Below are 25057 nucleotides of genomic sequence, written 5' to 3'. Positions count from 1 at the left end.
AACAAGTTAAAGAAAAGCAGACTGCTCGAGAAACATTAGCTCTTTAAAAGAAAAAAATATATATTATGCTCAAGGGCTTCAGCGACTGCCGATCGTCATCTCGCCAATCGTTTTCCGAAAGTAATACAAAAGACAACAGATAAGTCGAAACAAAAACACTGAACGCTCCATGTAAACGATATCGAAACAACCACAAATCAACCCGTCAAAGAACAGGAAAGGCTTCCGAAAGGAAATACTCTAATCAATAAGCAGACAGATCCGATAGAGATAATCGATTTAGACAAGACGTTATATTAATAGCCTTTAAACAGATAGAACAATTGTCATTTCAACAAGGAACAAGTGACTACAGAGTGAATAGAGCTCATCGTGTATGCATCCGATTAAAAGTTTGCAGACACAAGGGGCCTGGTGTGGAAAGTAGAATTGCTCGGTTGTGTGGTATAATTCTATGAATAATATAGAAATGGTCGATTGAAACACAATTTTGTTCTGCCAGAGATAAGTGCCAAATATTAAACCGTGTATTTTGTTTTGCTTATTCATATTACTCATAATAGCATTGCTAGTTTGTTCGTTAGCACATATCGATATTTATCACTTTTAAGTCATTATTATCTTCTGCATTTTAAATTGAATATACTAAATACAAACAAAGCCCTATTAAAGGTTTTTTATATGTCTGCTAAACTAGCAATAGGTACTAAAGGTACACTTACCGTCAATTTGCAATTCACATACCCGTATGTCGTATTAAGATATAAGATAGAACAAACAACAATGTACGGAAACAAGGGACGAACTTTCATTAGATGACAAAGACAAAGTCCCAACAATCTAACATCTGGAATAAATTTAGCAGAGAAATGTGCATCAGTATGCAAACTCAACGAGGTTTGTTTGGAACGTCTTGCTATAAAGTATAAACTTACTGCTCTAAATGCGACGCTTTACGTTTTTCTTTATTAGCCTTTCGGATTCAAATGACTGGCGATAGCGCCTTTGTCTTCCTACTTCATTTTCGTAAACTTCGGTAATTCTCTTGTGTCACAAATTATATCTACCGAGACCCGTCAAAAACCGCTTACCGCTTTTCTGAACTTAGGTTCGTTCCACGAGTTTCTGGAAACGAAAAATAAAGTTGGCATTGAACAAAACAAATTCCGACTATTTACATTTCCCATGTCTTTCTAACGATCTCAATTTGTCAAAATCCTAAATTAATTAATCCTAAACTATTTGTGCGGCTGCGCCAGTGATTAAAATTATTGTGTTGATATTTCTCTTGACACCCGCCGATTCCCTACGAAATTCATAGTCCAATGTCGATATCGACCGATGAAAAACTTCAATGGAATAACTAATGTGTTATTAGGTATCAGAAAGTATGATATTATCCCATGTCTGATGCGTCTGAGTTATGGATATTATGGATCGGAATTAATTGAATTGTCATTAACATACGATATTACATTCCTAATGTTCCACAGGTCATTCGCAAATAAATCTAAGTGAATATTCTTATCAATTGATATAGTTTAAATTGTAAAGCCTGTCCATTGTAACTAATTAACGTAACTTAAATTCTTTTCCGAAGTCAACCGAAACACTAAAAATTAAGTACATAATTATAATCGGTGTTATCAACCTATCTACGAGTATGACGTCAATTAGTAAAAAAGCATGGATCATAATCTTGCAAAATAGGTAATTACAAACATTATCTGAGTTCAGAATGAATGCGGAGACAGCCATGGTGTCAGCCGTCACGCTTCGGTTCGTGGGACGTTGACGTTACGAAAACCGCAGAGCATTGTCTTTTTACACCATGAAAAATGAGCACTTGAGGTGAAAATACTTTGAAAACACATTTTTCTAAGAGCGATTGTGTTAAAGCAGTCAAGTTACAGCCCAGTGCTAATGATTTCAGAAAATAAGACGAACCAATTTAAACGATAAGATCTCTCTAATGCTATTGCAGATTTTGAACATCTAAATTTTGAACGAAATCGCAGACGACCTTAAACAAAGTCAAAACACTTATGATTAATGTACCCACTTCAGAATGCTAATTTAGAAATACTAACGTTCGACTTTGGAGAACGAAATGCACGGAATTATCAGATGATTCTCACTTTGGTTGAAGAAACCTAAAAATTTGAAAAAGACTACAATATTCGTAAATTCTAAAAATACAGAGAACCTCTACGTGAACGAAAATTCAAGAGAATAGTATTTTCTTCGGAAACAAGCAGATTCTGAGCACTTTCCTCGCAGAGGTAAATGTTATTATTCAAATTCAAAGAAAACCGTATTCGCTCTCTAAGTACACTTGAAATTCTACATAAAATATATACTTTAGGTACTGTTCTGAAAGTTAAGTTTAGAGTTAGTAATGCAAGAATTTAAAATGTCCTTAGCCAACAACGTACGAGTAGTATATCTTACAGGGATTATATTTATTAAAAACCCAACCCAGAACCCTTACCACATAGTCTGGCTTTTAACCATTCTAAAAGTGACGACGAGTGTGTTATATGTACGCAACAAGTACAAAAAATAATTTGCTCAACTTACTAAAACCCGAGCGATTCCATTCCTGTCGTCCACCCAAGCGACGACCAAATCAGCTCCTCTCATATTCATCGCAGAGTTGAACCCTAAGCCGACGTAACCAAGGGTTTTCGCTTCTAAACGGAACGTGATACTCGAATCAGAGTTCACCCACCGTAGTACAAAGTCTCCGTTTTCATCTAGCTTTTCTGAATGGGCCCACGTTAAACTTGACTCATACGATTTTGAGTCAAATAATTCTCGTCTATTTCTTCTGTATTGGTTGACTATTCGACTGGTCTTTTCACTCTTTGATTCGATTTGTAATAGTCGTAGAGCTTGTGAGTTCTGTGTAGGGTTCGATGGTAACTCATTTGGCTGTATGTGTTGTTTCCTCGGTAGTTTTGCATCACAGAGCAAAATTGCGCCTAGAGCCAACACTGTTTGCAAATGCATCTTCTCGTTTTCGATTCAGTGTTACTGCCTCATTACTTTTTTGGAACACCTGCAACAGAGAATAAATTACGCTTTAGTAAGCTATTACACAAAATTTAAATACGGATGATCATTTAGAATGTAAAAGAGTCCCATAAGAAAAATCTTAAGTATAATTAAACACAAAAAGTGAAGCACAAACACGTACTATTTAAAACAGGTTCTGTTTCCGCTTTAGAACCACTACCGTATGCAACTCGCTATAAAGTAACTATACGTATAATTAACTGTACCTACTTCGTCATCCCGTCTTTGCCTTGTCAATTCTTTAATTACAACCTAAACGAAAGACAAATAAGGGACTCGTTTGTATTTGGCAGGCGCCTCTTTAGCAATTAGTATGAGCAAATTGGTAGTCTGTTGAATAGGTAGGTATGACCTCATTGCTATACTAGTCACGGTTGGCGCCAATGCTTAAAACGAGTCAATGGTCTCATAAAAATAATTATTCGTAAAATGCCATATTTGGACACTAGCAACACTATGTTGACCATTACTTTTATGTGGATACTTTTGTGACTATTTTATGTCAATACCTACCTACCTACGTGTTTAATTTGTTTTAGGGCGACATTGTCTACACCACCGGCGCTACCATTGCTGCGCAACCAAGAAGATATATTCAGTTGTCTATAATAGGGTACCTCACTTGGTTCTGCATCCACTTTGATTGCAACTGAATTCCGAATTCTCCCTGGTGGAACAACATTTGTGTCCTAGCGAGATAGAGCCTGTAATTTACGTACTTACTTGATTACTTTACACGCTGTTATATGACGTCTTTGTCACGTTTATATCAGGTGCTTAAGTTGCATAGTATCTTTGCCATGTAGGGATGTGTGCAGTATAGTGAGAGCAACATGGTCATGTTTTTCGCTCTAGGTAACAGTTTTCACCTCCGGTGTAACATAAAACGCTTTAAAAGCTTATATATCAAGCTAGTGTATTTGCGTCAAATAAGCATGATGTCTTTTTAAATCTCTATAAGATTTCATTCATTCCAATTTCATAGCTAATAACTTAAAACAAAATATTTCATATTTCACTTTTTAAGTGATATTGAATTTAAGTGAAATAATATGAAGCCAAGCACCGTAACAGCTAGACGGCGAAAACACGCGAAATGATGAATTTAAATGCAAATCAAAATTTGCATGCATTACCCACAGCAAAAGGTATTCTACCTTACCAAATATTATGTGTACTTCAAATCGTGATAACATTAGCGAACACTCAGAGATCCCGTTGTTAAATACAAATACAATCGGAAATGTACACCGATTCCCACGTAAGGCAAAAATTGTATTATGCAAAAAATTGTATTAAAAATATACGTGAGAATTTCCCTTTGGGCAAAAAGTGGGATGCGCCATCTGCGTCCCGAAGCGTCTTGGATATCGAAATTTACGAGCAAATCTGTGAATAAATCACTTGAAAGATCCTACACGCCTAAAATAAAAATTTTAAAAGACAGACCGAAATCAGTGGCGCATGAGAGTAGAGAATACGTTTATCGATGCTACAACACTTTTTGTGTTATGTATAACATTACGCTCCTTACACGTACCTACTAATACCTGCCTACCAAAAGTCGCGCGATTACCTCGTCTCGTAAACTTTATTAAACCTAAAACGCTGTACTTAATTGCAAACGTGACTTTCCCGAAGTCGGCTCAAGCTTCATACCTTAGGTACACACTTATTAAAAATATTACGAGAATTTTGCTACAAATCTTCATGTTGTTTCAAAAATCAGAACAAAATGAGCCCATTGAAGTCTTCGACCCAAACAAGGTAACAGATTATTATCCAATTACCGAAAGGAAGTCGAGACCACTGCGACTGCGGTCGTCATAAAACAATCACACCAATTTTTTATGACAAGAATATTTGAGTTAGAAACCACACCTCTACTTTGGACGATAGTTGTAGTTTGTTAGGTTACTTTTTGGTCAGTACCGGCCGGAAGAACAGATATCTATGGCAAAATAAAATTAGATTGGCTTTTAACGTATTGTATACCTAAAGAAAGATATTATATCAGTGTAAAAAAAATGCACGGTATAAGATTAAAGAAAGATTGCGAACGAACCAATTTTATTATACTATTTAACTGTTTATCACCTGTGACCTTTCCGTGGCGTTTATTATCTAAGAATATTAAGTCCCTTCTACATAACTGTTGGAACTAGAATGGGAACTTTGTCAAATTGTACATTGCATTATATCAAATGCAATAGTAGCTGCAACTTTGTCAACTTGCCCTACCTTAGTATTGATTGCGGACGTAACCACATTGTTGTTTCCGTACCTCTGGATTGCATTGGATATAATTCAGACAAACTAAAACAAACTTATCTAAAGAAAACAGTGTAAAGATAACAGGCCTCAAATTAGTTTCCAATTGCAATTTGCGGTTTTCATACTCTTAAGCCTTTCTTTGGATCTCGAAGCACCGTTTACGTTTTTTAGCTATAAACTGATTGGCTTACTTCACCCACAACCATTGGACCGAAACACATAAAAAGGTAAATCACGTCTGAGAATCTCTCATCACGGGAAATAAAAAGGCTTTATCTGTACATCTATGCATACATTACAATGAGCACGAAGTAAATTCACGATTTATCTTACGTATAACTACAAGTCCAACGCAAGTACTCGTATTTAGTTTATTCCACCCATAAAGCTCAAGTTAAATACCACTGATGAAATTTCTGACGATCAACAAAGGACAATGAACAGCCTTTACAATATTTCGCAAGGAATGGTCGCATACGAGTAGATAATTAAAAACAGTATCATCAGATACATAGAATTTCAATCTTGTGAAGTTGGTCAATAATTATATTTGTTAAAAGAGAAATACCAAGAAGGCAAACCCCACCAGATGGAAATAATAAATGCCAAGGAGAGCCACAGAGAAAGAGATAGAGGGAGGATGACGTTGACGGTGAAATCAGCACGAGAAATGAATATGATATTGTAACTCCAGGGCATTGATACGGAATAAATATAGAAGGAGGAAGCTGAACAGGTGTTTGTAGACAAACTCCCAGGCCGTCGTTAGTATAGAAAAAAGTTGAATTCACCTAACAAGCAAAGTTGTGTGTAGCGAGTACAAATTAAATTTCAACAAATATGTGTTCAATTCTCACGGTGCCACCGAAAGTTGTCATTCATTTGATGTATGCCATTAGGAATTCGTTTCAGTCCCTTTTATGAAGGTACACAGACTTTTTGTAGATACTTTGTTTTTATACCTACTCCTCCCTGCAGCTTTTAAATAAGTAAGTAAGTACGTAAGTAAGTAAAATGTTTATTTTTCATGAGAAATACAGAAAATATGGGTACAATAAAAACCCCACAAAACCAATTCCTCGGTTTGTCTGTGGGAGTGGAGTTCGCTTAATGTTATTATGCTTAAGATACTTAAAGTTAACTTACAGCTAAGAGATCTTTTGCATGAGATGTTTAAATAAAGATTTTCTAAATTTATTTATATTGCACTCCTGACGTATGTCTAAATATAACGGACTTCACTTATGTTAATTTGCTAGTGACATTAAAATTTTCGTCATATGGTGTGTGGTTCCAGTGAAGTGACTAGCCGATATTATAAACATTTTTTAATTGATTTATACTCATTATCATTAAAGTCGAATATGTAATTTAGGGGCTGTGATGGAACATCTTCAAACACATACAGCATAGAACTGCTAAAATCATGATCCTGCTTTTTAGCTTTGCTGTAGTCGGGTAAAAGTACTGCCTCAGTTGATAAGTTTTAAGTCCACAAAATACATAAAACGGACAAGTGAACGAAACCCTGAAGTTTTTTTTCCGGATTAGAGCTCTTCTACTTCTATCGGACCGGAACGTTTTAACAACCATTCATGCAGCATATAGGTAGAATTAAGTGCTACCCTGATGGCTTCCCTAGTGTGGGGATGTACTGTTACTATCTATACTTATCTCCAAGACCATGGCCAATTATTACCAGACAATCGGCGTCGTTCTCTACAAACAGTCTTGATACTTGCTGGCCCCTACGCTCGTCAGCAGTCGAATAACTGCCTAACGGTCCATGACTGTTGCATTCAATTTGCAACAGTAAACGTTCACAGAGATTAATTGCGGATATGTTTTTTGCTCCCAACGAACAGCATACGCGGTCAGAATATTTGGAAGTTGTGCATTCAACGCTTTGTATTCGCAGAACACTTTACGGAAAGAGAAATTTTTAATGGTTGGAAGTTCCTCTACAGTAAATTGATGGTGGCACTTTTGTGGCTGATGAATGGATGCTGCTTTAGGTTTGTTATCGTTCTGGTAACTTTTCAATTTATTCCTAGGTTTTTTTTTTCATAATTATTAGTACAGAATAGACTGGGAGTTTTATCACGTCAGACTCCACGTCATCCATCTCTAAATCCTGCTAAAGAAATACATGTCACAAATAGGTAATTGGCATCAATAGAGGACAAAACCTAAGTAAAATTACGCCGGTCCAACGTTGATAGTAAAACCATTTATGTGACGTCATAGTGAGTCAGTAATTCAATATATCTGTTAAAACAATTCAATATCCAATAAGCAAACGAAAAAGGGATGAAGAAAAGAAATAACATTATTTTCTTAATAAGCAAAGGCCGTATGGGGTTCTGTTGTCCTTATAAGAAGGATCCCACAAAATATTTAGGTACGCTCTAATACAAAGCAAATAATCGTCTTTGTTATCAAAACATCTATGTTTTTGTTAGAAAAGTGGACCAGTGTGATATTCAATCCTGACTGAATTTGTTGATACAACTTTTTTGACTCAACTACTTGGAACTTACAAAGACCGAATCATCTAACTAAGCATAACGACAAACAAAACGTTATATTGTGGAACAAATTATTTCAACAAATACAATACCTCTTTAATTAGATGACTACATGGACAGAAAACCGCTATTAACTACTGACTTTGTAATTTACGAACTGGGGCAAATCCTTTATGAAACGTTCACTATGTGGGCTAATGAGGGACGCATAAGAAATGAATTATAACCTGTTCCCAAGATACAATGTCATAAAAGATCTTTTATGCCCCTGGAGTTGTAAAGCTTAGGGCATCTGATTTCGGTCAGTCGACATGTTAAAGTCCTACTTTTTTAAATGGGACTAAAGCGAAACAATCAAACAACCTTGACAAGATATTCGTGCTTGAATAAATGTTAAGACCGTGTGAATATAAAGCAGGCAATGATAACGTTGACATGACACATTTAATTATTATTTTACTAAAAAAATGCAAACAGAAAATCACAAATACCGAAACGGACTCCACGATTGAGATTTTCACTATTTTTTTTAGAGACAAAGATCATAGATAAAACAAATGCAATAGGTAACAATATACATAGGCATAGAATAAGGAATACATAGGTAAGCATTTAAGTGACGGCAGACATAACAGCCTTTTTTTTAAATAATCTAAATGTGCTTGCCAAGATCTAACCTTGAGCAATTGTTGAAATAGGTAGGTATGTAAAACCTACAGTTCATCAGCATTTGGAGAAGAGATTTACTAAATTCAGCAGGTGTTATTAACAATCCAATTCATTATAAAAACTTTATTCTCACGCAGTTGTTAAACGAAACTAAATTATAATTCGTGCTGCAGATTTTGTTAATAGCCGGCGCTGCTCAATTTGTAACAGGCTATTGAACACGCATCAAGCTTTGTTATCAGAATATTGTTAATTAGTTGTTATTTGAAATAGACTTTTTTGAAACTAAACTAATTAGTTTCGTACACTGCTTAGCTTAAAGAGCAAGTAAGTTTCGAAAAACCTTCGGGTTAGATTCCCGGCTCGCAAACATTGTTTGGAGTTGGAATCAATATACACAATAAAAATACGATCATAACCCCTAACGCAGGGGGAAGAGAAGTCACCACGGCTGATTCGTTCTGAGCTGGACATGATGAACCACATGGTGAGTCATCAGTCCATCATTGCCCAAATAGATTGACAAGTGCTTACCGTCTGCCAATCATTTTATTCACCATTATTAACATTGGCAGATATTAAATTAGCCAACAAAAGAAACATTGGTGCTGATTCCAGAACAAACCATCTAATTTTATTTTAAATTATACCTATCATTTTCTTATCCGCCGAAAAGGAAAGGGACGGGTAATCGACGGGCAATAATTTATAGAATACTTGTAATTTTAGGCAGATATTTCAAAAACTTTCCCAAAATTGTAATTAAGTTGACAACTCACGTGAAACGGGTTGCATATATATGGGTGAGACGCCTATTTAATTCGCCCGGGTTATTCATTCATTTTAAAATTAGCAGTTGTCAATCTACCGTCCCTTTCCTTTTTGCCGGATAAGAAAGGACGGGAATAACTTAAAATAAAATTAGGAGATTTCTGCAGGAATCGGTGTCATAATTTACTTAGTTTTGTTCCGGGCATAAAACAATGTTTGTTTTCTAAGAATCACTCTCAGCGTAACAGAGTCGTAGTTTACGAACACGATATTTCATGCAAACTAATTCCATATTCCACACCTGCAGCTGACGTGGCTGTAGATTTAAGTGAAGAAATTTGCTTAGAATGTAGCTCAGATGACTGTGATTTGATTATGCTGTGTTTATTTAAGGATAAATATTATTTTTTATTAAGTATGAATAAAAACAGCCTCGGTGGTCAAGTGGTTAGAGCGTTTGGCTCATGATCTGGAGGTCCGGGTTCGATTCCCGATGGGGACATTGTCGAAATCACTTTGTGAGACTGTCCTTTGTTTGGTAAGGACTTTACAGGCTTGAATCACCCGATTGTTTGAAAAAGAAAGATGATACCGTGCTTCGGAGGGCACGTTAAACCGTTGGTCCCGGCTACTAGCCATTAAAACACCTCCACAGTGAAGCAGCGTGTTGCAGTATGCTCCATTCCCCCTCCGGATTGATTGAGGGGAGGCCTGTGCGACACCTGTGACATAGGCTGTTCTGTTTATGAATAAAAACAGCATAAAACCATTATTAAGTAATGCATACTTAACCAAAAAACGAACAAGTTGTCTATCATAAGAACAATAACAATAAAGTGAAAAATAAAGTTTTTATTTCATTTAACAAAAGCCACAAATAAACTAAAATCACGTACCACTTCGTAATAAGGGAAAGTGTTAGGTCAATTCGATTTAACGAATATTATTGGTTGTAATAATTTGATCCGATTCGCTAATTGTAGGTCACGATTTTTTTGTGAAACTGATAAATTAGTTACGTACCGCAATAAACAATAAAAAAAGAAACTATAAAATAAGGATTGCTTGTAGTTAAATCTCGTAACTCACTAAATTAATACTGATGAACTATTTTTATTAGGTTACTCACAAAATAGTAATCTCCTAGCTTTTCACAGAAGCGCTACTTTCAGACCCTAAAGTCCTCTACTAAAACGAAGCTAAGTGGTGGAGTATACTCCACACGCCCTCCAGTAGATGAGAGGACGCCTGCATTTCATAAAAAGATGTATAAGCAAAATAATTGCCCATTGAATATCCCAGTACTTGTCCCCAGTTTTTTGTCGAGGTTCCGTCGAAATTAAGTCGAACTTGCGTCGTCAAGGCGGCCAATCAAAAGGACATTCTTAATTTGAAAATCACGGACGCGACCGAGCGCACGTCGCGCGTCGGTGCGGCACGAGCGACATCTCCTCGAGAGCAACGCCCCTGCACCTGTAGCTGATGCCATCACGATCAGACATTCCAGCAGCCTCGCTTCTCGGGATTGCGAATTCGTTCTTTTAGATCCACGAAATTGATTCGTTCAATACTTTGTTGAATGGTAGCGCAGGCCTAACAGTTTTATAAAACGTTGCGGCATCAAAATTTTGTTGAGAATGAAAGTTCAGCAACTTTTACAGATAATTTTATTGCTTTTAAGAGATTTATAATAAATTACGTGACTGGTTTTCATTTCGAAATGCAATCTTGAATTGATCTTGATCTCACCTATGTTTGTTTCAATTAGCTTCGGATAATCATCTAGATCTGTGTCAGCGGAGACGAAATGGTGCTATCTGCAATCTACTTTTTGCTTCGATAAAAACTTCGTGTCTAGCCAATATAAAGCAGATCCAACCAATCCAGCGCATCTCTTAAATTCGAGCAATCAACACGTCGACGCCGACACAAATCCATTACTGCGCATCCACACAAAAACATTCGCATTGGCTCAAGAAGACTGTTACGAAAGACGCTGCGGACCGTGAACATTCCACCGGCCAGTGCGCATGAGCCAACTGGAACAGACAAAAACGATACAACACCTTTTATCTGGGTAAGCTTTCTCCATAACAGGAACTTTAAATATGAATGGACAGGAGAGATACTATTGAACCTTTTGTTACGCTTCTACATTTCGTTTAATAGTGTTATGCTAATAAACGTACCTACTGTCAATGCTGGCTAACATATACTATTTAAACCACCGTTTTATATATATATCAGTGTATGGCAAGTATGCCAAAATATAGACAATCATTGAATAGAGAAAGGCAAACGCAAAAGTTAATGATCCTTAGTACGTAGTTTGGGCAAAATATATCGAAAACCACTTCATCTAATCTCAGATCCGCAAATCACAAAACGGAAAAAAAAACTGTCGCCAAGTAATAGCGGGCCTTTGTTCTCGGTTTTTGTGAGGTGCTCAAGCCAATGACTTTGTGAAAATAAAACTTATCGAGTTCTGCCGAGGTTCGTGCAGCTGCTCGCATGCGGTCTGTCTTCTAATCCCTCTCATTCTTCACGGCACCGTTAACGACGTCACGGTGGTTCCGTGGTACCACCATGGTTCCGTAATTAACACTATACGGATCACGCCAGTCTTCCAAGACGGCCTTGTTTCCGATTCGGCCTGCTTCGTATCGTAAATCGGTTATCGCATCATAGAAAGATCAGGTTTTATGGGCAGGTGAGACCGGACGCTCCACAGATTCCGGTGTACTAAACGAACTCATTGATACTAAATTACGAACCCGCAAACGACTCAAAGTACTTTGTGAATGACTCAGATACATTTCTCATCATCAAAAGAAATGTTAAATAAATTTGTTTCCTGTCATATTACCTACAGCTTATATCGCATAATACATTATACTATGATACAGTTAGAGAGCAGTACAAAAATCAAGATAATTCCAAGATTCGGACCCTAAAGGAAATTCTCTGATACGACGACCGTGATCTGATTGTAGTCTTGATCATTTGCCTAATCTAAAATTTAAGCTTAGAAGATGATATTTAATTTATCTACTTCTCGGATTATAGATAATCCTCAGGGAGATGTATTATACGTATGTGCCAACAAATGAATGATTTAAAGATTACTTCAATAAAAATTGTCAAGGCTAATGAATCCACCAATTTTATACAGTGTCTATAGTTTTTAATTATTATCAACAAAGATCGATAAACAATTCTATAGGAAGTGCAATGCATAAAACATCTCGAGTTCCATCTACGTCACAATACCGGCTTGTCATAACTCCTGATATTTTTATTACCTGATGGACGCTATAGTTTTATTTTTATAAATCAATGACTGTTTTTATTTGCCCCGTGACCTCATCTCCAATACATCTAATACCGACGAATGCTTCACATCCTTTCTTTTTTGTTCGCATAATGCAAATGTATGAGTCGATCGCTCATCTACATGACGGGAATCATCTTCTTTAACATCAGCGTTCAAATTAAAAACGTCAGAACACATTTCAGGGTCATTGACAACCATGAAGATACATGTATTATCAACGTCAAAATCTATTGCTCCTTGATATATATTTGTACTACTGATTTGTACCGATAGATATACAAAGTTGAAATGTTTGCTTACAATTCAAAGCAAACAAAAATATCCGTTTTGAACATACCAACATCTGGAACAATATTAAAACGACAACGATTATTTTATGGTTAAGATTAAGTAAGAATTGGATAAAAACAAGCACGTAACAGTAAAAGCTGTTAAGATCAATTGGAAAATTTTACAGCATATTGATCGTGAGAATCCAATAAGGTAAGATGCAATTAGCGTGTGCGAAGTGTAAAATAGCGTTAGATTTCGCTGCGAAAAAATGTTCAATCGATAGAAACCGTGTATTCGCTATCCGATGTCAATCTACTTTCTTTGTTATTCCACTCAAGCCATAAAAAATGCAATTTTATTATTGTTTTCGAGCATGAGATCATACCGTAAACAAGATTAGATTATAAAAAAAGCTGAAGAACCACAATTGGTTTTTAGAATGTTTTACACATACTTATAATCTCCTATAAACCAAAAATGAGTTTGAAATAAGATCATGATCATTATAAGTATAAAGCTGTAAAATTGTTACTACGCTAATTTCATTATTAATTGATCGTCAATATCATCTTAGTTACAAAAATATTATTTCCTTCGAAAATCCCTAATAACCGACCTCAGACTTCGATTTTGTGAATCCCAAAATAAATTAAAACTAACTTAACACAATCACGTTGGATATATGATACACCCATTTAGATACATTATGAAATTAAACCATAAAATTGACACGTTAAAGTTGCATTTGCAACAACGAGAAACTTTAACCGTTGGAACATATTGTAAGGGAAATGATCCATTCATTGTTACTCTTGCAACATTTTGATTTCGCGTCAGTGAACTTACGGCTTTAATGGTAAAGCCCGTAAGTATGAAGTTGAACTAGCGCTTTTTCGTCGGGTAAGACTTTGTTGACGAGAAGGTTGATACGGGAACGGACGTTGAAAAAAAGGGGCACGACGGGAACACACCTGTCAGTAGTGTTGCCGGTTTTTGAAGAGAACGGGTGAATGGTGGCCAGTACAATGCCTTTTTGAAATTCGAATTTGGAGTACTTTTTGAACGAACGACTCGTTTCCATTTAAGTCATCAACAAAACAAGCTTTATTTTTGAACAATGAATTCCAGCGCGATTGATGTCGCCATACTCGTAACGAGTTTGCGAATCATGCGAAAAATATTTAACACGTCGGAAGACTCCCATTAACATAAAGCGATTTGTATATTTGCAAACACGTTATTAGTAAAGCTTTACATATTAAGCGCCGCAAACTCAGTGGGGGCAGACTTCTAGACCATTAAGGGAACTTAAACGTCTCAGCACGTAATAGCCGTGTCATTCACATAGATCCCGACGTTACATCATAACCAGTTCGGTGACAGATCAGTCAACAAACTCCTGCGCATTCTCAGCGCCATTCATGCGCCCACGATCGATTGCGCTCAGAATTTGTGACGTTTAACATTTGAAACCTTGTAACTTTGATGTTATGGAGACATATTACCAAATTCAAATAAACGTTGAATATAATGAGGCATAATTAAAAAGAACAATGCACTATTTCGTCTTCATTGATGCAGGCATTTCTGATACTAATCTATGGTTATTGAAATTTTATTATGACAATTTACATTGAATCGTTTATTGATGCAATCTTGTTTAAGCTTATAGATCTCTAAGAGCGACATCACATTTTTCGAAGGCCTAACATACTGCTACCGTATTCCGCATCCGTCCAACGAGAAAGATTATTTGCATAAAGCTTACCTCTGGAGAACAGAAGGGAATCCATAATCAGTTTTCGTGTTTGTGTTATTGTGGCATGCGTTTCGGGTAACGATTTGATTGTTGGGCCCTGGTCTGCATATGTGCTTTACGTCTGTTAAAACCATAATATATGCTACATTATCTAGAATGTTATATATTAAAACTGTCTTGATCTATTTTATAACTTGATAAGCAATTATTATTTTCGTTGTTCTTATTTTCTACTCTATTTGTTTACTACTTGCAAGTCCAGAGAAAATAAAACAAATTTTATTATTTCCGAGACTGTTCTGCGACAATAATATTTATACTTAGGTAGTAATTATTGCTTGTAATATTTAGTTCCAAACATAAATTGTAAACTAATATAGTCTGGAAATAAGATCCTAGACCAAACAATCTGAGACTTAATTTATTCTGATTCTGAATTATCTTTACATGGAATTTAAATTAATGACTTTTTGATAAGCTTTGAAACGACGTGGTGAGGCAAATCAAATTAAAAGCCTTTAGCTAGGACAAAAAACGAAGTTTGCTTTTAGCGTTTCATTATAGATTTCTATCGCGATATTGATGAATAATATACGACCGTAGGTGTGATGAAAGTAGACAGTAGTAGTAGTAGTAGATATCTCTAGGAGACGTTCAAAATACGACCACTATAGTACAAAGAAAGATTATACATTTCATTAGAACGTACAGTGTACGGTAAAAAAAAGTATCGCCTTCGAACCATTTGAAGCAGTCGTTTTATCTTGTCAGTTGGAAGCCGCCGTCCGAAGCAGTCATTAAATGAAATCTCAGCAATCATTCATCATCAACCGTGATTTGACCAGCGGTTAACCTGCCAGGAGGCAAAGCTCGGTAGTTATTGAGAAAAAAACGCACGTACATATTAAAATTGAAACGTCGGCTTCTAATAATCAGTTTGTTACAGAATATTCAATTTGAAGTAACAAAATGACGTGTAGTCTTCGTGTACGTGGATCCGATCGTGAAATAATCAAAGTCCTTGAGTTCTCTCTTCGTTTCTAGACTATAAAATATGAGCTTCAATAAAAATGGGCTATGATTAAATGAATTGAGGGGTATCTGGTACATTTCCTTTTTCAGCAATTTTCGGCACGCGAATGAGCCCTTGGGCAAAAAATGTAAACGGTAGCCAACATTAAACATGAGCGTCTTTTTGCCCTTGCTTCCTCTGACATATGTAGAGGATATCCGCTCAGCCACAAGGGGTCATTATGAGCGAAGTAATCTATACCTCTATATTCCTTATACTGTTATGTCTTTAAAATCATCTGTTACAGCCAGTCTTTGAGAACTAGTTGAAACAGAGGCGCCGAATGGAAAAAACTTCATTGCAATAAGTATAGGCTTAGCGGACCCATTAGCAAACCGCAAATTACTCACTTAAGTTTTTAAGTCGTATTAAATAGTTGGGTAAACTGTACCTGTAGCTGCTATCATCTACGGCTTTTAATATAATCCACGTAGCGACTTGAATTTACAATTTATTTAGGGGTTCAAAGGTTAAATACAAAGTAAACTTAAATTGTATTAATGAGGATAATAACAGCTATTAATAACACCTTCAATAAACATAATTCCACTATCTTACGCCAAAGAACCTAAAATTTGTTCCACTTATTACTAACCGTTTATGAATCAGGGGCCAAGTCATATTACAGATAAAAAAAGTTTTAAAGCAACCTGTTAATAACCGACTTCCTTCGAAGAATATCAAAACTCGCACGAGAGAATAAATTGTTCGACTAATTTCGAATGAGAACATAATGAAACAAGTTTCGACTTCGAGAGTTGTACGTATAATGTGAAGAAACGCAAAGTTTAAGTCTATATTCGAAGTAAGTTTAATGAATATGTACACAACTGTTAAAATATTCACACGCCTAACACTTCCTGTTGGCATCATTAATATTACTCGAGTCTCATGTCAACGGTTAATTAAGCTAATTATTCCAATCCATACAGTTTTATAGAAGCAACATCCGACTAACAAATGGGATAAGATCAGTCAAGTTCGTGACACGACGCGACCGGTCACGACATGTCTCAAAAGACGTAGAACAGATGATGTTATGAAATAAACTGATGATTCAGACTCTGACACTAATGTAAGTTCATTGCTTGCTAATTTATGAAAGCGATTGCTTAGTATAGTACCTACCTACTGCACTCGTCTGAACAGATACTCACACAGACCGAATGAGTTATAATATTTCATGCGTTTTGACAATTGTTTTGATATACAAATCACGAGTTCTTCCCCTTAAGTAAATTAAAAGCGAAGTCTGCAAAAAGTAACAGAATCAATAGGTATAAGTAACATGTTTCGATTTAAATCTTAGTTTAATTGCTCTCAGGACAAGACAAACGTCTTCCATTTCAAAGATTATTTACTTAAGTCTTTTATAGTCGTCTCTTATAGAATTCCTCTTAATAGCAACTTTTATTAGAATGCTACTAAGAAAGGACGTCAAACAATTTATATGTAAGCTTTAATGAGAAAATGCAAGAATTAACGAAGGTCGTATAGTAAGCAATAAAGATTCTTAATGACTTGGATGTAAAATAAATAAGAAATTCTGCTAGCTTGATATGTACATAATGTAAGACGGAGTGTCACTGAAGAATTTGTTTTTGTTTTCGCACTTTCAAGATAAATGAAGGTGGATTTTTTATCGGCCGCATAATTATTATTTTGCTTTGATATTCAAATACGATGTTCAGGGCGATTACATTAAAACTTGCCTTTTATTCCAGATCGGGATACGAAGGGCTCAGGGCTCATCAAAAGAATTATTTTTATACCAAAATTCGAGAATATTCCACCGCAACCACCTATTATAATGCCTCATATTCTTGGATAGAAGGGATTGGACCCTTCAATGTCTGACATTAGCGGGTTTTTTTCGCTACCAATTTTGCAGGGAGTCATAATGGAGGTCAGGCGAGAACGTTTGCAATTTTACCTTTTGAGCCCTTACTGTTAACTTTTTCAGTGAATGGGAAACACGGTGAAGTTTGCAAAGGTATGTAGTAAGCTATTTCGATAAAAGAGGTTCTCAATTTGCGGCAGAATTCCAGACAAGCATTGGGAGACTAAGTAAGTTCTATAACTTACTTAGCCTGCAACTACTATTAGTTGCAGGCATTAAAAAAAGCAAAGGCATGACTATCCGATGGAAAAGTTCATTACCGCCATTCTCTCTGTCTTCCACTATTATTCTTAGGTACTACTTCAGGTTAGCTATCGTCTGAAAACGGACAAATGTTCTTTACAAAACAAATAACTACATCAAGAATCTACTTAAAAATAACAATTATTGACGTTGGGTCGTTCTGGGTTTGTCTATTTTGATAAAATAACTTTTTTAGTTGACACAAAAACTTCGACTTTGAAAATGCTTTTCGTTTTAGAATAATTACCTCCCTAAATATTAAGTTAGCATTCGTCTTCAATTTCTACAACGACGGATTGCGTTTCCAATAATATAAATCCGATTTTATTCGGTCTTTCCAAGGAAATTAGTTCCTAACTCATGGAGATAATCTGATTCTCCTCAAGTCGACATTTGTAAGATAACGTAACTTGAAATTCGTTAAATCTGAGACACGTATCTCTACTTTTAGAGCCATCATTAAGCTGCCGCCTACGCCAACCTAATTTTATTACCTACGACACAAATTACGTGTAAAGACTATTATTTACCAGTCGTGTAGTCTATTAACTATTTTTAATTTAATTTATCTAATTTATAGTTTTAAATCTTTTAATTTATTATTTTTATAGATTAAAATTCAACGTTTCTATTTCTCTTTTGTTTTGTATTTTGTTTTTTCCTGTTTGTGCAATAAAGTATTTGTTATGTTATGTTATGTATAGTTGTTGATTGAATGAACGATGCCATTTTGTAAAATTGTTCCGCCATCTTGTCTTTATAGGCAAAGTTCTTTCGGCATCGTAAAATGGTTGGGAGAGTAAAATTCCTGCATAGCAACGTTTTGACTTGGTCCTTGTTATCATTAGCACCTTAGCTGCTCCCACGGCATAAAAGGTATGTTTGGAAATACCTATGGGAAAAATTCTGTTTGAACTCGTACCATCCGCACAGAGTGTAATAGGATATTCGATAAGTTAAAACATGTTTTCATCCAATTATTTTTTCTTACACTTGTCCAAAGAACAATAGTCTTAAAAGTCACAAAGATAACCTACATTTACCATTGCCGATATTATATTAAACGAGTATTATTTACTTAATGAACGTCGCGGCAAGAGCTGGGTCAAAAGAAGATGGAAAGATTGAAAAGACATCTATCTGGCTGGATAAGGCACTGTGGAAGAGAAGACTGGAGGCCTCTTCTCAGCAGTGAGACACGATAGGCTAGAGAAAAAAACTGCATTCGATAAAAATATTACAAAAAAAAACAAATTCCTCATTGATTACGTCATGCTGCTCGATATGCGCTGATAAAACTAGATCAAACTAATTTCGAACCTCGAAGAATCGATTATAAATTCAAGGAAAGCTTCTCTGCTAATTACCAAACACACGAAACTATAGTATCAGTTACCTACCTAGTTGCTTCATTAGCACAATTCTTATCTCGTTAGAGAGGGAGACATACTAACCGCATCCAGTGCATAAAGTAGCTAAAGCAGGCTAAAGCCTATTAAATCTGGACAAACAAGTTGTAAACAAAACGCTACAATGAATTTTTTTTTTATACTTAAGTAGTTTAACTAGTGTTTGTTGATGTTTATAATATGTTATTAGTTATTAGATTTGTATTATTATTGTAATGTCTTCTTATCATGTCTCTTCTTTTAAAGAACGTCTAGGGCCCTGTGCCGAGGTTTTTCTTGCAGCTTCTTTTCCCCGGCTATACAGGTTGTGAGAAGCTGCAGTAGTTTTAAGCGGATGAGACGTTCGTTATGTAAAATTGACGATTCAAAGTGTATCTATGTTACCAACTGAATAAAGATATTTTTGAATTTGAATTTGTCGTCAACATAATTGTATTTCTGGTTTTATCCTAGATCGCTTTACGGAACATTAAATTGGAAACTGATTTTATATTAAAAGTAAACAGTAGACTCAATAAAAAATACAGTAGTCTAGTCAGTATTAAAATGTCAAGCTCATTTTGCTTTAATATAATTCATACAGGAATTAATTTATGGACATATCCTGTACAACACGTAAAATAGTCGATAAAATGTAACACTACTGTCATAAGATGTATCTAAAAGACATTTCCTCCAACCAACTCTGTCAAAGGAGATTTCATTAACAAGGAAGCAAAACAGCTAAACATAGAGCCAATTTCAAACCAAACATCAGTCAACAACTCACGACTAAATCGAGTAAACATCTTATCAAAAGTCAAGTACGATTGGTACTCACACTGTGACAAGAGCAAACGTTTGTCGTTTTCCATCCTTTGATGTGTACCTAATGCGAATTCAATTTGACACTTGAGACAAATTTTACCAAATTACAACCACATAATTGCGTTTCGATACGAGAACTTCGTAGTCTTGGTACGCCTATATATGGTAACGTGTAAAATGAATCACCAGAGTTAGTGTAGCATTATTAGGATATTTACATGAAGTAGCCTTTAGAATATCTTTAGTCGGCCCAACACCAGGCGTCCCTGAGTCTGAGAAATTAAGGACCTGTTTCGCCAGTTACTGATAAACAATCTGACAGACAGTCGGAAAACTTCTAGTTTTAAGTTATCCATCAGCCAACATACTCTTTCCATGTTTTAATACATCCGATCCGAGTCCGTCAAATGACGGATCCGAAGTGGTCGTGGAACTATTTCGTATGGTAGCTTACGCACCACATCCGATATCCGTCATCGGATATCTCTAAGTAATTTTCTACTATCCATCACTCTTGGAGTTGGATCGCATGAGTGCAAGAACGCCTTTAAAAGTGTGGAAATAAAGAAACAAAATAAATGTTTCGTTTGGCGCTGCGTTTTGCGAAATTGTAGCACAGATACAGAAGCCATACCATAGACGGTATATCTAAGTATAACATTTCCGCCAAGAACTGCCTTTAATTCTAGCGACAATATATTTTTTATACTCTTAAGAGCTACCTACTACGTCCACGACAAACCTACAATGCGCCATTATCTTAAACGGAACGACAAGCTCTCATCTCAGCTCCATTGTCTTACTAGTATTACGAGAAAATGCAAGAATTAACAGAGTAACGGAATGCAGATAATCTACTTGCAAATATTATGGTACAACATTGTAATTAGTCTCAGTTGAATTCAAGTTACATTAAACAGGCAGGTATTACAATTACATGTCTATGCTACAAAATGTCTTCCATGTGGTTTAATGAAGGAACACCCTATCCAAAACCAAATTCAGAAACTGCCCTTTCTAAGTGAAATCAATTGGAAATTAAGCTTTGGACAATAATTGGTTGGGGTTCTTTGCAGAGGTCATGAAGTTAATTTAGATGTTTAATTCCCGTTGCTGTTTCGAATCGGCAGTTTATTTTCCGTCCAATGTGAACTCATACTTAGGGTCGACATTACGTACGACATACGCCTTATAAGCATGAATGAATTGCATTTCCGAGTATTACAACGCACATTCGCGTGAAACCACAAGTAAAACCAAAATTTTACATACAACATTAACACCTGCTAGGAATCGTATGACGAAGCAGTAGAATTGTAAATACTATATCCAGTCATTGAGCAAATACTACTTCGTGATTAGTCAGTTTACCCTTCAAGTATAATAAAATATATAAAATAGCCGCTTGCGTACGAATGAGTCACTGTCTAGTCTAGTTAGGTATACGCATTAGTAGGTACCTACTACAGTACTGTCAAAAATTCTATGTTATTAAGCGGTGAGGGTCGAGGCCATACTGTGTAGTCAACGCCACTCCAACAGTAGGGTGACCAAACAAATCATTCAACATGAATGAACAAATAAAATTTACGAATTATACCAAAATAACATAACACATAACATAAGCTGACGACTAAATCCCAATTCGCGTAGTCAGAGGTACATCCATCGCAAGATGAACTAAGTACCCACGCCTCACCGAGCTTTCTGTTAGACCAACGTGCTGGCGAGGCTGCAACTGCGTTAGTGAAAATAGGAACTATTTCGTTACCGTTTTATACAACGGGTACCTACAATGAAATTATGATTTATGTGTAATTTAAAAAAATATTAGCTGTTTGCTAGGTCTGTGTGTCCTAGGAATATCTTGTTCGATCTCGTCTTCAGTCTCCATCTGTCGAGATTGAAGAAAGACTAAAAAAAATCACAAAATAAATGTTGTATTGTACAGGTGGATTTACGTTTTAAAGTCTCCATGCAGCTTTATTTAGAAGGCCATAAAGTGCGGACGCCATAGATCAATTAAATGAATAAGGAGTGGCATAATACGTGATATCTACGCAAACTAACGTACTACGTGAGCCTATAATTAATTACTTTACTGTATGGGTTATGATTATCGTGTATTTCAAGCGACTTGTGAATTGTTCATACAACAGAACCCACACGATAAGAAGAAGAATTAAAATATGCTGCGTGCTGGAATTTGCTTATGCGTAACATAATAATACGTTAACTTACACCACTTTTATAATTTTAAATAACTAGGTAGGTCCCAACCTTAAAATTCTAAAGTTCACGTTCGAAACCTCGGTGAGATGTGGGTACTTAGTTCATCTTGCAATGGATATACTCGTGAGCCTATGTTTTGTAATAATTCTAAAAAACATAAGGTGGCATTTAAGTACATCTTGTACTGTCTGAGTCACCATGTCTTTTACTATTGGAGGTCAAACAAGATTCGGTTTCAGCGTATTTTACAAAACGTGTCAGAAAACACTTATCAGAAAACGGACATAAAAATAAAAGTAATCATGTGTCGCGATTTACAAAAATCGCGGGATAATGTTACAAGTATTTGTTATGTTATGTTAATGTTATACTTTTTTTCTTCTTTGTTTTTTGCTTGATTTTTGTGTGTGCAGTTTTGCGAAATAAACATTCCTCTCTCTCTATCTCTCTCGCACACACACTATTCCCCCCAATATCGCCAAGAAAAACAACTTTGACAGTTTTAGGACAGTCTCATGAGAATCATAACTTTATGGTAACCCTAGCGTGGAGGAAGTCGCTGTTTAGCTTATCTGGTTGGCGCGACGAGACCGACTGTTTACCTGCTTTTTAAACAGTTCTGTACAGTCCATACCTAATTGCAATTTCCTTCATAAATTAACTTAGTTTTCACACTCATTAGAACTTGTAGAAGGCATTTACAAAACAGTAAAATAATTTGTTTAATTCTGGCCACCAAGGAGTTCTGACAAATGTAAAATCATTCAAAATTAAGGAAGGTGACAGTTTGAACTATCTGCCTCATCAGACATTATAAGTAGTTAGTTAAGATTATTGTTTAATAGAATATAAAACAACATGACATTTTCTTCTAAAATGTCCCAGTATTCGGTTCCATCCTCTAAAACAGAAATAAAAAGATTGTTGGACACCTCAGTACAGACTTAAACTAACTTTTGACTTAGTAGATAGGTTATTAGATTAAATACCTTTTATTTGCTACATTAATAGATGGATGTATATAAAAAGTCCCTATCAGCTATCAACAATAGCGTGCATGCGCTTTGTATTGATCACTTTATGATACACTTTCCATTATTAATCTTTGTATCAAGTACAATTCATGAATATCTTGCTTAAGTTGACATCTTCCATATTTGAAACCTTTACTCAATATAATAAAATCATTATGATAAAATAACAAAATATACCTAATTGGAAGTAAACTAAGGGCCAGTTTGGATCACTACTTGCTGTCAAATATTAAGCATATCTGCAAGATAAGGTTTCTGATATTCAAAACATACCTAACCAATCTAGTGGATAATGTGTGTGGATAACTATAAAATATCAATAACAAGTAATAAACTAGAAAATATTCCTTAGGTAGAACAATTCATTTTATCCTCTTTGAGTAAGATTTATTGATGATTTGCTATGTTTGGCACAAACAACAGGTCAATGAACTGTAATTTGAGAGTTTAGGTATGGAATACGCCTATTTTATCCATCTAACTGTAACTGTCATCTTTAGATAAGTTTTCATTTAGCATATTACCTATAAGACTTTTAGCTATTCAACATTACAGTATGGTAGGTAGGTTATAAGATAATAATAGATATGAATGATAAATAATTTACACAATGTTTTGTAGGTAATTTTGAACGACTAGACCGGACTGCTTATACTGTTTTAGCACCTAGTAGGTATATTATAATCTAATTATTAATTGAAGCCAGAATATATATAAAGAAATATTTCAACCCATGATTGCCGGTAAGTACCTACCTATATTCGAACAAAAACAAGACAACATTTTCTTTTTTCAAGCGTCCTGTTTTGCCGAAAGATCGAAATGTGAAAAAATAGATAACCGTCTGGACTTCCAAAATAAAACACGAATAGTCTTAGCTCTGATTAAAGTAAATTAAAGAAATTCTAAAGAAATCCTGTTGGATAAGATCAAATCAGTGCCGGTCGCTGCCGGCTGCACGAAGGCATGCAAAAAACACAAAACAATACTCACTCGCAAATTCGTTTCACAATATTTTTAAATACACAAATAAAGTCACTTTTGGAAATATAATTGTTTTTAAAACAAAATAATAGACGACACAGTTTTGGCACAAAATTGTTTCACTTGTTTATTTACGTTCGGGATTTGACAGTTCGAGGTTAGGACGCATGCGCGAAGCGACTCCCCTTCTCCACGGCCGGCGCAAAACTGACTGAATGAATGAGAGCGGAACTGCACAAATCGATGCGAGTGAATGAAACGGTGCAATGAACGAATGATGCGCGTGGAAGGGTGGTTCTTTCTTTCTTGATCTGTTTACCGAGTTGATGAAAAAAGGGTTTTGTTTGTTTGATATCGATACTCTCATTTGTTTCATATAATAATATTATTCGCTTTGCCTTCGTTATATTCACTATTATTGTTTTATTGGCATGGTTGATTCTGAAATTTAATAAAAGATATGGGTAGGTACCTACCTCCCTACCTAGTAGGTAAGTACTCTTGGTAGGTCACATTCCTCAAACCTCCTACCTACTAGGTACCGCTACCTAACTTACCTCTACAATAGGTAGGTAGGTACCATTACACTGTAAGTACATTTAATAATAAATTTCAGAAGCAAGTAGGTATGTAGGTAAGCGCCGGGGTAGATACCTACCTAATTAACTATAAGTACCTACTTAGTAGGTA

General features: G+C 35.6%; 1 protein-coding gene across 1 annotated transcript in view; it reads right to left on the bottom strand.

Annotated features, from left to right (window-relative positions):
- The window catches only part of LOC126373780 (MOXD1 homolog 1-like), a 69033-nt gene extending 44455 nt beyond the window's left edge, over positions 1 to 24578 (bottom strand). Inside the window, exons 1-2 of the mRNA XM_050020065.1 lie at positions 24377 to 24578; positions 2581 to 3061 (exon numbers count right to left, since the gene is read on the bottom strand). Coding sequence (XP_049876022.1) covers positions 2581 to 3012 — 432 coding nt within the window. The 5' untranslated portion in view covers positions 3013 to 3061; positions 24377 to 24578. The remainder of the gene's footprint in view (positions 1 to 2580; positions 3062 to 24376) is intronic.
- Between the last annotated feature and the right edge of the window lie 479 nt (positions 24579 to 25057).

This window comes from Pectinophora gossypiella, chromosome 16 (genome assembly GCF_024362695.1).
Source record: "Pectinophora gossypiella chromosome 16, ilPecGoss1.1, whole genome shotgun sequence".
NCBI lineage: Eukaryota > Metazoa > Arthropoda > Insecta > Lepidoptera > Gelechiidae > Pectinophora > Pectinophora gossypiella.
Note: the sequence above shows the minus strand (reverse complement) of the source record. Positions and strands in the feature narration are given on the sequence as shown.